This window comes from Brienomyrus brachyistius, chromosome 18, assembly GCF_023856365.1.
Source record: "Brienomyrus brachyistius isolate T26 chromosome 18, BBRACH_0.4, whole genome shotgun sequence".
Taxonomy (NCBI): Eukaryota; Metazoa; Chordata; class Actinopteri; order Osteoglossiformes; family Mormyridae; genus Brienomyrus; species Brienomyrus brachyistius.
In genome coordinates this window covers 11505242-11519492 of record NC_064550.1, presented here as the reverse complement: position 1 = coordinate 11519492, position 14251 = coordinate 11505242, and the positions used below count along the sequence as shown (strand labels likewise).

Here is a 14251-nt window from a genome sequence, read left to right as displayed (position 1 = left end):
ACGGTCATGTGTCTCAACAGGCGCTGCATTGGGAAGAGGACCATAATAACGAGACTTGGCTTCCGCACAGCAGCTACAAACACAAGCCAGGTTTATGCTTAAATCATTTTATTGTTTTACATTTTTGTTCTCAAACTATTTAACTGTAGGTTGTTCATTTTGTTTTCCGTGTTATTTGTGTTCCATCTTTAAAACCCTCATAGGGTTTATAAGTCAATGGAGATGAGCAGACAGATTTTTTTTGGGGGGGCGGGTGTTAATATCAGAATGTATTCTGAATTTTCTTTCTGTAAAATTCACGTCTTTTGCCACAAGGCACCTCAGAACCACACAATTCCACTCCAATTCCACAATAACACCATTTCAGCACCACAGCAAACTGCAATTGTAGGAAGAGTCCAGTCTCACGATAATTCCGACGGAATTGAAATGGAATTGTTCAGACCTTAAAATGGTCGCAGCAGAAGCTCAGAAGGAACGAGACAATTTTTTTCTGACATGGCAAGAAAGAAAAAAAAACACACACAGAAAACAGTGCCGAGGGCAGAGTGGGCATCTTTAAACAAGCAAGGAAGCAATACACAACCCTGAAAGAATCCAGAATGCTAACAGATCCCCACACCCCTCCCCCCCCAACACACTGCTGCCCAACCATCACTAAAACCCCCGCAACTTTATAAAAAAAAAAAAAAAAAAAAAAAACAAATGCTTAAAATAAACAAGTATCCACAGGAACAAATGCTAAACAGAAAGGAAATTATTCACATTCAAATGAAGACAGACAGAGATGATGTACTTCCCCGATACAGAAGACAGTTTTTCTATACCAAACACTGAAGGGATGCAAATGGAAGTGGGCAGCGCCTGAGGCTTCTGCTAAAAGACTTGGGGCTCCCCATCCTATGGAGAAGACGCTCTCACACACACCCTCCTGTTTGAGCTCCCCGCAACGCCATCAGTATGAAGGCCGAGCCCGACGTGGCCATCACCCCCCCCAAGATCTCAGTGAGCTCAAACCCAGTCGGGACCGGACCGCCCAGGGGTTGGTGGGTAGCACAGCCACACAACTGCCTTTTGAAAAGCGAGAGCCCACATAGGAGTTTACAGAATTAGACGGCCCTTCCTGAATGGACCTGCATCGGCACTGCGTAAGCCAGCGTGTAACACAGTATGCAGATGCATTTGTAAAAGGGACAGAGCAACATGCCATGTTTCACTTCAGAAACAAGCCTTTACACGTGTGTGTGAGAATCAGGACCAAGGCTGTTTCTATACAGTTAAGGCAAGTCAACCAAATTAAATCACTATCACTCCTCCCCTTCCAACTAAACAAAAAAAATTACATTATTTACAAATACAAGCTGGTGCCAGGAACCAGAGTCTCGTTTTGAGACCGAGCATTGTGCGAGTCCTCTACGGTAGGGGGCGCAGTCAGTCTGCCCTGCCCCCCCCAGTACAACTGGGGTAACAGACTGCAGGGTTTGACATGATGTGCTCCCCCCAGGGATATTCTGCCTGAGCTTTTCTACATAGTCTCAGCCCCATTCCAAGGCCGCCTTTTTGGGTAGAAGCACCACTCTCTCCAGAAGGCAGAACTGCTGCAGACCTGTAGTCAAGACGACAGAAGCTCAGTACAAATGAAAACAATTATTTCCAGACAATCTAAAGCATTCAGCAATGCTGAAGATGATGAATTAGGCCTAAACTTCTCCAGCTGCATAGCAGAGGGAGGCATCCAGGAAGCAGATCAGCCAAGACGGCGATTCTCACCTGGCATGATGTCCCAGTAAGGTCCTCACTTCAGACAGTCTTCTGCAGCCTGCTGTTCACTGGTTCTCAGGAGGAAGCTGAGGTTCTGATAGTCTGAAATGATGTGACAGACGGGGTGGGGGCTGTTCCAGTCTTTTGCTGCCCCCATAAAACACATTTACCTTACATGCCCCCCCCCCCCCCTCCTCAACCGCCCACATTCAGCGTATGTGTGCTATGGTCTGTAAGTAAGCAGCGTCAGGTGTGGTCGCTGTCCTTTGGGGGGTGCTGCTGGGTACCATCCCCCAGCACTGAGCCTCAGAGGATTTCTTCCCTTTCCGCAAGCTGGCCGAGGGCACAGAGAAGCTGGCAGTCTGACCGGGGGCATCTATCTGAGCTGGGCAGACTCATTATGAAAAAGGCAGAAAGCTGCTCCGAAGCTCAGGAACCGGCCATTCATACTCCCAGCTGTCCGTCAGCTGGCAGAGGTGGAGAAAACTTCCTTGCTTCTAATGTTCTTTAGTTTCTTTCAAATAAAAAAAGGTGGGTAACAAGTTAAATTTAAAAAAAAAAGAAAAAAAAAAGATAAAGCAAAAAAGAAAAATGGGAAAAAAAAGTAATGTGGGTGAAGTACCAAAGGTTCCTTTGCTCATTTAGGGAGACAAACCCTCCTGTACTAAGCAACTTCTCAAACCACAGAAAGAAAAAAAAAAAAAACAGCAAATAAATAAATGACACAATGAACGGCCACCCCACCCTAAATTCTCCATATGAGCTTAATGAGAAACAGATCCTTTAAGTTCCACACGAGGGCCAGATCTCCTCATGATCGCTGGGTGGAGTTTTGTCTGTACATCCAACTCCGCCTGTCTCATCTCCAATTCACGACGTCTCAGAAGAAACAAAAATGCACCAACTGAAACTGATGTGTGTAAACAAGTAGGACTCCCCTAAGAGGGTGGGTGGGGTGGGGGGGGCCCTGTGGCCCGGGCTCGCGGTCCCGCTCCCCCAGCCCATGGGTTCCGGTATCGCAGAGACTCGTCCTACAGCCTGCGGTCTGGACAGTTCGCTTCTGCATCTTGTTGCTCCCCTCTTGCCTCCCCACACTCTTGTCTCTTTTGGAATACATTCAGCATCACAAAAACATATGCATTTATCAGAGGCCATGAAATGAAAACAAAAACAAGGTAGCAGCCCTGAAAGTACCCCGTCTCAGGCCAATACTTTCAATACCTTGCCAAAGCACTGTCCTGCCTGGCGGCAAACCAAACCACCATGCGTTTTTAGGCACGGCCACACTCTCACACACTCACACTCACTTTTGCATGGTTCTTTGAATTAACATGAAGCACAGACCGACAGCAATACAAAATTTGTTACACAACGATTTGAGGGAAACGGGGACACACACTTGCACACCCTGGAGTGGCAGTCACAGGAAAGTTAAAGGGAGAGCACAGTTGCCACCTACTGGCATACAGCAGCACTACAGCACCAAGGAACAGGTGAATGCGGGAACTGGCGGTGCATCAGCTACTACACCTCCTCCCACCACCCAGTATCTATCGCATACATACACTTCAAGAACTCAGAGATTTTCATCTGAACACAATGAAAATGGCCTTGTACTGTACATGATCTCGGTGAGCAAAAACGAAAGAAAAAGTAAAGTTAACGCACTCTCTCGTAAACATGCGCGCACACACAACAAAAATATCCATCTCTACATCTAATAAATTTAGTCAGATGTTTTTTTTTTAACACAAGTGCAAATCTTCAAGTTTTTAAATTCAGCATTTTATAGCTTGAACTTTGATAGAAACTTAAAAAAAAAAAAAAAACAAATCAAAAATAAAAACAGTGTAGAATCTGCTTTCTGACAAGTAGGAAAATGCCTCTACTGGAGTCACTCGTCTGCATTCCAGTTGCTGCGTGCCCATGTGTGTATATTCATATAGTGTGAGTATATACACACACCGACATACACACGCACACACACACACCACACACACTCACTCACTCACTCGCTCGCTCGCATGCAGGCAGGTGACCTGCACACGCAGAGTCCCATAATCAATCTCCACAGGATAAAGTGCGTCATTTTAAGGTGCTTTACTGTATTAAGTGCCAGCCTTGGTCCAGGAACAGGAGAGGGCCGCTGGTCCCCTCTGCCCTAGCTGTGCACACGCCTGGCCAGTGTGCTTGACTGAAGGCCTCGGGAACATATTGCTCTGGGTCAGTATTCTTCTACTGGCTCCATCTCGCTGAAACTTAGATGGTCTCCGCCATGGAACGAATATCCTGGGGTGGGGAGCAGGCAAAATAGCATGAGGATCAGCCAAAGACTGACCACTTCTATGGAACACAGCATTACGTACAAACGTTCCAGCGTTAATCTCGGCGTTTCTGGCCCAGAGGCCACGGTGCCGTTTAACCAGAAGATGCAACGCAAGACAAAAAGCCAAACGGGTTTTGTAGAGGAACATGCTGTGTTGATGGTGCCGAGACCATGGCAGGCCTCTTCACTAGCCCCTGGCAGGCCTCTTCACTAGCCCCTGGCAGGCCTCTTCACTAGCCCCTGGCAGGCCTCTTCACTAGCCCCTGGCAGGCCTCTTCACTAGCCCCTGGCAGGCCTCTTCACTAGCCCCTGGCAGGCCTCACATGCAAATCACGAGGGCCAGTGGTAACTGCGAACCCACCTAAAATGCTGGGGTCCGACTGCAACATCATGGGCGGTTTCTTCCTCATCTTGGCTCCCTGGCTGTCGTACAGCCCCCCCTTCCCCACGTGGGCTGACTGGAACATGGACTGCAGGGCGCTAGAGCTGACACCCCGCATGGAGTCCTGGGGGAAGGGAGGTGATGTGTTTATTACCCAAACTGTGACTTTTACCCTTAATGGCCCGTAATGATCTTAAAGGTCTAGGTCAGTGTCTCAGGGACCCCCAGACAGTCACTGGGAGGGAGCAGAAATGTGGACTGTCGGGGGGGGGGGGGAGGGGTCGCCGAGGACTGGGCTGGGAAACACTGATCGAGGCCGATGAGAAACTATAAAACAGTGAAGGCAAAGACGACAGATGGGAAACCTTCCTAAACAGCGGACTGAAAGGGTACATTGCTTAAAATCTGAGCTACTTGGATATTAAATACCCAGATAAGTGAGATGGCTGGAGAGGGTGACTTGCCTGCAGCGGGAAGTTCATAGCCAGTCCTGCCAACTCCTTGGAAAGCTGAAGAGATAGAGAAAGACTTAATACCAGGGGGGGGGGGAATTAATCAATATGCATTCTTGACCGTCCTTTTGTCCTCAAGATCGTTTGATATCATCTTTTGCTGAAGTTCAGCTCCAATGCTCAAAAACAGAGGTACAACATACGGTTAAAATCCCCGGATGTTCTAGCCCAGCCTCAAATTTCAAAGCATGCATCGGCTGCAACGAGACCAATCCCATGATTCATTGTGCTGTAACTTTGTACTTGGGAGGGAAGTTAGTAAGTTAGCTCAGGCTAAGAACACAAGTACGTCCTTCGTGTTCTTGGTATTGATAAACATGCCAAGATCAGTAACCTCCCCCAAAAAAGCAGCACGTGCGACATGTGACCTAAGCAGCCCCACAGACTCCGCCCCCTGCCAGCTACGCCCCAGTCACCCTCACCTGCTGCTGCTGCCTCTGGTGGTTGGCTTTCTGTTTGGCACGGCGCTCCAGGAACTGTTTGGCGAACTCTTTGGCTTCGACGGTGTCTCCCAGGAAGGAGCGGATGCAGTCGTGAACTTCATACGGAGACTCCACCTCCTTCAGGTACGCCACAATGGTGGCAACTTCACAGGAGAACACACAGAACAGACGGTCATGAGACCCTCCAAAAAGCATGCAGAAACAGCCAGAGGACAAGTCTTCCGGCCCTGAACGAGGACCAGAACCTTCAATGGAGACGGTGTGCATGCGTGCATTTGCGTTGCACAGAGAGTCTGAGGCACCAACAGTGGACATTACCGTCGAGGGAGGAGGAGGTGCTCGTGCTGGCACTGAGCGCGTGCAGCATCTGTTCGCACCACGTGGTGAAGCCGTCCTGCGGCTTCATACCCTGCAGCAGCTTCAGCAGCTTCTCTTCCTCCTCTGTGCGCTTTCGCCGGGCCATCAGATAAGGCTCGCTGCACATATTTATATAATGGACTCACCATTCATTTCTATGGGCAGACCTGTCATGGCAACCTTAACCCAGCCGTAACCTTAACCATAACTAACCAAACATAACACGAGACTTAAGGCTATTTTAGATTTTTGATTGCGTTCACAGACTTTTATAAAATTTAGGTTTATAATTGTGGGGACTAGAAAAAACTAGCTGAAGAGTAACAGGTTTTATCACCTTATGGGGACATTTCCTCCCCGCAGAGTGGTGAATACCAGCCCGCACACACACAGGGTGAGCAGACGCGGCGTACCTGATTGGTGGGCTGCTGCGGCTGTTCTTCAGGCCCAGGCTGCGCAGGCCTGTCTGATTTTTGACGGCCTCTTCCCAGAGACCAATCCCGCTGCCGCCCCCTGATTTGCCCTCCAGGCCCGTCCCGGTCCACAGGCCCCCAGCAGTGTCACCCCACTGCCCCCCCATCGCTCCGGAGCTACCCACTGACAGTGGCCCGTGCTGGCGGGAGAGAGGAAGAGCAGGTGTCAGGCGTGGGAGGGGAGATAAAGTGAGGGGTGTCGGTGTGCCCCCTCTGACGAGCCCCCCTGCTCACCCGCTCCCTCTGCTGCTTGTGCAGCTGCCGTTCGGCCTCCTGCTGCAGCTGTTTGGACAGGACCGCCGCCATAGCCCCCGAGCCAGCCCACCCCGGGACCCCCTGCTGCTGGGTCTGCTGGAACAGTTTGAGGATCAGCTCCTGCTGCTGACGGCACTGCTGAAGAGCGACAGGCACATTCAGCTTTATCTGCACAGTGCCCTCCGGTGAGGAAGGGGCTTCCGCCTCTCCCAGCCACATCCGCCTCACCTGCTTCCTCCGGAACATCTCCTCTTCCTCGCGCCTCTTCTTCTCCTCTCTATGCTTCCGTTCCTCCTCATCCCGCTTTGCCCTGAGCTCTGCATCGCGTCGCTCCTGGAGCTGACGGCAGACGGTGGGTCACATCGTCGACATCCCATAACAAAACACCCGCGGCATAAAATTTCCCAGCAGGGGGCGCCATAACTCACCTTCTGCAGCTGGTCGAGAGTTGGACCCTGAGTTGAATTCATGGTTAAGTCCCATAAACTGGCTTCACCGCCTACAGATGTTGGTGAGGATATCAGGGCATGACTATAGAAACGTGGGACAGTCCATTCAAGACAAACGCTACTAAGGAAAGCGGAGGAAAGCTAAAGGACGGGGAATGACCCCTCTGGTGTCGTGACACTCTACCGGACTGCTGTGAAGCTGAGGTATGCATTTCCCACAGAGATCCTGCCTCCGGCATGGACATGGACCTGCTGACCAGAGGCATCGCAGCCGGCTCACTGCACCTGCGGGAGGAAGGGGGCGGGGTCAGGGAGTACGGGCCAGGCCAACGCGGCCAGGCCAACGCGGCTTGCTTCTTGTTAGGCTCCTATTGCCTCCTAGATAGCGAAGGGCCACCTGGAGGAGGCACACTACCTGTTAATGAGGTGGAAGAGCTGTTGCTGCTGCTGCTGTTGTTGTTGGTGCTGTTGCTGTTGCTGCTGTTGCTGCTGCTGCTGCTGGAGCTGCTGGTACAGGGCTGCCGCCGCCAGCTCCTGCTGCTTCTTCAGCCGCTCCTGGTCCAAGTTGCCCTATTGGACAGACTTGGGTTACCGAGTAGCAGAGACCAGGACACACATCTGGGACAGTGAGGCGGGGAGGGGGCTGCCTCACCAGCAGGGGGGGCGGGGAAGGCCCCGGGGCAAAAGGAACGCGCCCCCACATCTTGATGACGTCGCCGAGGAGCTGGAAGCCCTCGTCGCAGCCGCGCTTCACCAGCAGGCCCATGCTGAAGTAGCCTGCCTGAAACCACTCCGACATCTCCTGTGTGGTGAAAGGTCCTGCGGGAACATAGCAGGAACGTCAAAGCTTCAGAGTACAGAAGCCGGTCCGGAACATGGGTTCCCGCTTACACACGTGTGGGTGTGTGTACCCTGGATCTCAGCCTGTGGGTCCTTGTAGAACCATTTCATGGCTGCCTCGTGAGATAGCGGCAGGGCGGCTGCAGTGTTGCCCCTGTCCTGCAAGGTCTGCGTGAAGCTCTCCTCATCCAGGGAGCTGTCCTGCAAAGATGCCACCATTTTCTCTGCTTCCTGTAAACACACAGACACACAATGGGGGATTCCATCAGAGCTGTTGGCAGAGGGTAGGCTTCTCAGTAAGGCCCACCCAAGAAAATGTCAGACTAAAGGCTGGCCAGCTGTACCTGCTGCAGGTGCTTCAGGCCCTCCTCGTCTTCAGTATCACCCCCTAGTGGCAGGAGGTGTGTAGCAGCAGAAGAGGAGGAGGAGCCAGAGGCAGCACTAGGACTCAGCTGGGCAGCTTGGGTACCAGGCACACTCGCTGCGGAATAGCGGGCAAAATGTCAAAGCATCGGGGAAAACAAAAAATGCCCAATGAAGCCACACCTCCCTCGAACAACCTTCACATACCTTCGTTCAGTTTCAAGCTGGCTGAGCTGGGGGGGTTGTGGGCTGTCTGTGGTTCCACGGGGTCTGCAGAAGGCTGGAAGGCGGAAGTGGGTGGAGTCATGGACTGCCCCTCCTCCTCATTCCCTGCACCTGCCTTCTTCGTTTCTGCTGGCATTGGAGACAGAACGTCACGACTCTGGCATACCTCACTTCCACACCCCAAAATGTTTACCAGCAATGGTTTTCTCACTTGTCTCTTCACTGCTGTCCTTCCGCTCCCTCTGCACATCTTTTTCTCTTTCACTCTCTCCTCCACCATCCTCTTTTTCCAGGTCCTGCTCCTCTGGGATAGGCTCCTTAGGGCTCTTTAGATGGGAGAGAGGTATAAAGCTGAAGTGGAACCTAAAGGCAGGGTCCGAATACATAGCCTAAAGGCAGATCCCAAAGGCAGAGCCCAACTGAGGAGCCAGAAGGTGGAGCCGCCCACCTTGATTGGCAGGAAGGCCCCTGAGGAATCAAAGGTGCCCATTTCTCCTTCCTCCTCATCCGTGCACCATTCAGGAAGCCCGTCTCTCTCCTCGTCTGGCCCGTCACCACTAGATCTCCGGCGCCCCCCTTCTAAAGGCTCCCGGAAATCGAAGTCAAACTTCTTCCGCCGGCTGTCTCCAGAGCCGCTGTGCTCGCGCCAGCCTGCTGAGCGAGGACCCCCATCTGCGAGACCAAACACATATTAGCATGTGACTGGCTACAGGCCACCGAGCAGAAACCCCCCATCTCCCAAACCTGCGTACCATCTCTGCGGACCCCAGCCTGCCTCCAGCTGCCCCCGCACTCGCCCTCTTCATCTTCTTGCTCCTCCCGCAGTGTGCGCCAGTTCTCGCTGTCAGAGCGCGTGTAATCCTTCCTGGGAGCCGGACTCGCTTCCTCAAAGCCGGCACGAACTCCATCCCTCCGCAAGGGTTTTTCGAAGCGCCGCTCGCCCCTGTGCAAAGACACGAGACGGGCGGCCTCCTGCACATCAGCGCTATGTTGCGCCTAAAGTCCCAACCCAGACCGGAGGCCAGGAACAGGAGGGAAAGAAAACACGGAGGTAGAAGAAAGAACGACGTGGAGTGGAGAGAGAAGAGCTCACCTGTCATCCCAGCTTTGGCTGCGGTTCATCTCCCTCGCGCTGCGACCGAACCCCAGTTCGCCGTCCTCAGGACCTCTTTGGTAAAACCCACTTTCACCTCTCCCTCGGCCTAAAAGAGAAACATGCACAAGGTTCTCTGCTACTCATGTTACGTGACACCCCTCCTTCATAAGCTCCTCCATGCATTCAGGTAGCCGCCCCCGTAACCTTATGGCCGGGACAGAGAGGATGAGCAGAAGCTTCTGTCTCCAGGCCAATAGGATCATTAACACCACCAATTAAACACTTAAATAAGCTATAACTGCAACCTGCGTTTTAAATATTTTCTTGAATATTTTTATACCTTTTCATCCATTTCATACCATTTCATCCACATGTGTGTGGAGTTTGCATGTTCTACCCGTGTCGTTTCCTCCAGGTACTCCGGTTTCCCCCCACAGTCCAAAAACATGCTGAGGCTAATTGGAGTTGCTAAATTGCCCGTAGGTGTGCATGTGAGTGAATGGTGTGTGAGTGTGCACTGCAATGGGCTGGCCCCCCATCCTGGGTTGTACCCTGCCTTGTGCCCACTGCTTCCAGGATAGGCTCCGGATCCCCCGCGATTCAGTAGGATAAGCGGTTTGGAAAATGGATGGATGGATGGAGTACTTATCTTGCTAACCCATATTATCAGAGCATGGCTCAGCAGGCTTTGTGTCTGTGATTGGAAGGTTACCAGTTTGAGCCCTGGGCACAAGTGACAGGTCTGTAGCCCCCTGAGCAACTTAAAGTAGAGTGAGGGATTTATGTGGGATCTGGGATTTAAACCCACAACCTTTGTATTGTTAGCAGACGTTCCTACTTGTTGAGCTACATGAGCACCCCCCACCCTCAGCCCCAGCAGCTGCTGCTGCTCACCTCGGCTGCCTCGCGTGCTCCCTCGCCCCCTGGCCACACCTGCTGGTGCAGCTCCGCTCCCCTTTCCCATCAGCCTCAGCACGGCCACGCTGTTCACCGACATGGAGAAGTTCCTCTGTAAAGAGCGAGGGGATGCAAGGTGAGGAACGCTTCTGCAGTGTGACCTTTACATAGGTTCTTGTAGGACCACATGAACTGACCTGCTCCTCCTCAGTCAGAGGCACCAAGGCCAGTGGTTGAAGAGGTTCATCCTTCAGAATAGCAGCAAACTCTTTGTCCTGCATGTCTTCAGGAACCTGCGTCACATGCAAACACAAACAGAGCCTGCTAACGCACCGCGCTACCCAACAGTATCATGGCACCTCCTCGTCAGTCAGGGACTGGCCTACTCACCTTGTTGTCCTTGACATAAAGTGCTAACATCTCCTCCCGGCCGTAACGGTACTCGGCCAGCTTATACTTTGGCATGGCGGGCGAAGGGGGCGGGGACGTAACACTCCCCCCACTGGACAGCGCACGGAGCCTAATGTGCCAGCAGGGGGAAGCGGGACTCAATTTCACCCTCAGAGTAACTTTTACTACGACCAGTCACATTTACATACCCACTGAACAGACAACTAGCTTACGAAATATCCAGTCACTAAGTAAACAGCAGAAATATTACAGACCCCAGTTTTGCAGGAATTCAAAACCATTACCGGCGAGGAAGGACTCACCATTCTGGGCCAAAGTTCAGTGTCTCAGCAGTCATATTCCCTTGTCCACAGGGCACAAAGTGTCTACAGGCAAAAGTGAAGCATTACTGTTACCCATTGGACCGCACAGTGGCACATAAAGTCACATAAATCAAACAGTCGCCTTAAGGTGCAACAGCAGTGTCCCCAACTTGGGATTAACTGCATCAACAGAGCAACCAGCCTGCTAAGTGTCAAAGGCCAGGTAACCTGCCCCCTACTGTCCCAGTAACATAGACCCACTGGTGACATCACACTCACCTTGTCCAGAGGAAAGGACCGAGTTGAATTGGGCTGACTCAGGTCAGGCCAGGGTGCGCAGCTGCGGAGCCTATAGGCACTGCTAGTTCTCTGACAAAAAAAGTAGAGCTGCCTCAGTCAGGGAGCTAGAAATGGACGGACTGGGGGGAGGAATTTATCACCAAAACCACCAGCCCAAAATATAGGGGAGAAAAAAAACCCCAAAATACTATAATACTAATGATACTGAAAAGAGTCACAGTAATATAATCCGCTTAATGAAAGATCAAAAGAGTGGTAACGCTGATGAGCAGGGGCCAACCACTCTGTTGTGCTGAACTGTGCTCTTCTGTGGAGATTTCCCTCCAACTCCTGCAGGGGGTGACAAAGAGGCACCTTTAATTTCTTAAAAATGTATGAACTTGTCCCTCTCTGCACTGAAGGTTTCTTCTCCTATTATACCCTCTGATTTTCCGGCATAAGGTGCAAAGACTTGTGTACAGACACTCATCGTTGCACTGCCGTGCAAGAACACGGACACATCTCGACGGAATGGACCTGGTGGGCAAATGTCATGTTACACGCAAAGACGCAGAAAGGCAGGCCATGTGGAGCGGGCACTTATCGAACCATAAGTGCGGACAGATTTCCATAGCAAGCTATTAGTCCTGGGAAAGACACATATAGGAGAGGCGAGAAAACAAGACAGAATATTACTGACATCCCAAGACTTCGAAAAACTCAAGTAAATGCGCTTCAATCTGATGTTTTGCTCAAAAGGCTTAGAGTAACGTTAGTCATATTGGTGTTGCATTGTTCTATAAACTGCACAAAAGACCTGTGCACTGGGTTCCATTATTCAGATGTTTTGTGTACTTCTACATTAGTCAGTCAAATATAAGGGCGTGAGACTCTCGAGTGACAAGCAATGTGCTTTGCATCTTGTATTTGTTTTAAAAAAAATGTACAGTCAGCCTTGCAACCTTTCAGAATAACAACAATGCAGCACTGCAAGTAAAGGACATAACTAGTGTTCTTCTACATATTCCTAAAATTACAACAAGACAAAGGTTTGTGTCTTTATCTGAAGGTTATTACACATTTTACATTCAAACTCATATATGGGAAAAATTGTACAAATCCAAAATACAGTACGAGAAAGGATTTAAAGAATGCACTCAAATTAGCCCTGAGAGACACCTCCAAAACCAGAGCAGGTGGAAATATTCAGTCACTACTAAAATTCTGTTGAAACCTTTGAGATCCTGGCTCTTACGCGCTGGGAGGCTTGAAAGCACAATCACAACTCCAGACAATCCATGCTGTGGTACTGGGGCTTTAAGTCTTCATCCACTTAAACATTGCAAAGTAAACTCCACGGAAACAAAATGGCTTAGTAATACATGCTGATATTCTAACTGGGAAAACACTGCAGCCTTATGAAAACAGTATGTGGACTGAGGACGGCTCTTATGAAAGTTGTGCCCAGTCAAGAGAGAGAGGGGGTCAGCAAACAGGCTGCGTGCATTGAAACTCCCACACCTGCTATCTGAGGCTGAACACACATCTAATGTGCAGAACCTGGGTCTCCAAGGCAAGAACAACGACAAGAAACATTTCACAGCAAACACCAGATCCAAACTGGCAACAACACATGTACGAGGTATTAAACTCCTTGAGAAAATGCTCTTAAGGAAAAAATTGTAAACTGTTGTAAACATTAAGTGGTGAACGACAGGTCAACACATTTCTGACAGCATATATAAAAATGCTGAAGCACCCGCAAAGTTGGCGCGTGGCACGACTTGGCGGTCATCATCGCAATGTGTTACGTGGCTATGTCAGACAAACAAATCTACTCAGTATAATTCCCATGCAGATGAGTGTTCAAAGGTCATAATACTGCCCGAATCTAGTACATACGCCAGCCTACTTCACTGTATTGTGCAGTTAAATAAGGATAAGTAGCAGGGTGACCAACTTCAGGCGGCACCATCTACACCTCTGTAGGTGGTCTTCATGGCGTAGAGCAATTTAATAATTTAAGCCGCTTGGTCATCGAGTGCGTGCAAATCTGCTGATTACAGCTACTAGACCTCAGAAGCGCAAAATTAGTTCTAAAGCGACGTTGGTTACCAAATAAAACACTAAGACGGCAACGGCAAGACGGCTAGAAATCAGGCGGACATGATACACGTCAGACCAGGTCGGACATATTGATCACTAAGCCTAACCAGCTGCACAGTCGAAACAAATAGCTCAGCCCAAGGCGAACAACTCAGTGATAATGCTTACAAAAGCGCATCGCGCAGTCTAACACGGACAGTTCAAATATCCAAGCTGTACAGATACGGATAGTGCGGCGAAAGGGGCGGGGTGTCGGTGTGGTCGCTGCAGCCCCGCCCCCCTTGAAGCTCAGCGGCCAAACCCACAACTCTAGACCGCTGCGTTTGGGCCTTAACAGGGTACATAAACGACTACAATGTAACGGAATGTAATCACTGTAATCCACCAGACACACGGCGTCCACCTCGATACCATGCATTTCAATTGATCTGTTGCATTATTAATAAATTCTGCAGCACATAACCAGCAAATGCGGCGCTTACCTTAATACTGCTAACGGTAGTTAGCTAACGAACCAGCTAGCGTTAGCGAGCTATAAAAAACAGTCGTCCTTTTACACTGAATCTTCTTTCTTGGATAGCTCTTTTTAGTCGTGTCACACTATCATCCTGAATGTTTTGTAACGTTAACTAACCATGCGGCGCGCTGTATTTATTTATTCATTTACTCGGTGGTGCGTGTTTATATGAAGTCTCGCTTCACTTGTTTGTGTTTCAAAAATGGCTACCTAACTCGCATCACGTGACGGGGGAACCAACGGGAGCGCCGTTCACT

The 14251-nt window shown here is 50.4% G+C and overlaps 1 protein-coding gene across 5 annotated transcripts; it reads right to left on the bottom strand.

Annotated features, from left to right (window-relative positions):
* Positions 1 to 91: 91 nt before the first annotated feature.
* LOC125712755 (GRB10-interacting GYF protein 1-like) lies at positions 92 to 14205 on the bottom strand. 5 transcript variants are annotated; one of them, XM_048983167.1, is made up of 27 exons: positions 13960 to 14205; positions 11372 to 11722; positions 11093 to 11155; positions 10770 to 10899; positions 10577 to 10672; positions 10377 to 10491; positions 9480 to 9588; positions 9139 to 9329; positions 8835 to 9058; positions 8598 to 8712; positions 8369 to 8515; positions 8143 to 8279; positions 7870 to 8029; positions 7611 to 7777; positions 7374 to 7528; positions 7143 to 7243; positions 6938 to 7008; positions 6738 to 6848; positions 6489 to 6647; positions 6195 to 6394; positions 5743 to 5900; positions 5404 to 5567; positions 4934 to 4978; positions 4449 to 4593; positions 3866 to 4050; positions 1771 to 1863; positions 92 to 1606 (listed from the first exon to the last, which is right to left on the bottom strand). In XM_048983167.1, the coding sequence occupies exons 3-25, from the start codon at positions 11125 to 11127 to the stop codon at positions 3986 to 3988; spliced, it is 3000 nt and encodes a 999-aa protein (XP_048839124.1). In that variant the 5' UTR covers positions 11128 to 11155; positions 11372 to 11722; positions 13960 to 14205; the 3' UTR covers positions 92 to 1606; positions 1771 to 1863; positions 3866 to 3985. The 5 variants fall into 5 exon arrangements, with proteins under 5 accessions (XP_048839124.1, XP_048839123.1, XP_048839125.1 ...); XM_048983166.1 differs by having other exon boundaries at positions 1771 to 4050; XM_048983168.1 differs by having other exon boundaries at positions 1771 to 4050; positions 6489 to 6644.
* Between the last annotated feature and the right edge of the window lie 46 nt (positions 14206 to 14251).

Coding starts and splice junctions, on each gene's coding strand:
- LOC125712755 (XM_048983166.1), bottom strand. CDS start 11,127: ATGACTGCTGAGACACTGAACTTTGGCCCAGAATG. Junction 7,244..7,373: donor CTCTTCCACCTCATTAACAG/GTAGTGTGCCTC, acceptor TTCCTCCCGCAG/GTGCAGTGAGCCGGCTGCGA. Junction 4,979..5,403: donor ACCAGAGGCAGCAGCAGCAG/GTGAGGGTGACT, acceptor CTATCTCTTCAG/CTTTCCAAGGAGTTGGCAGG.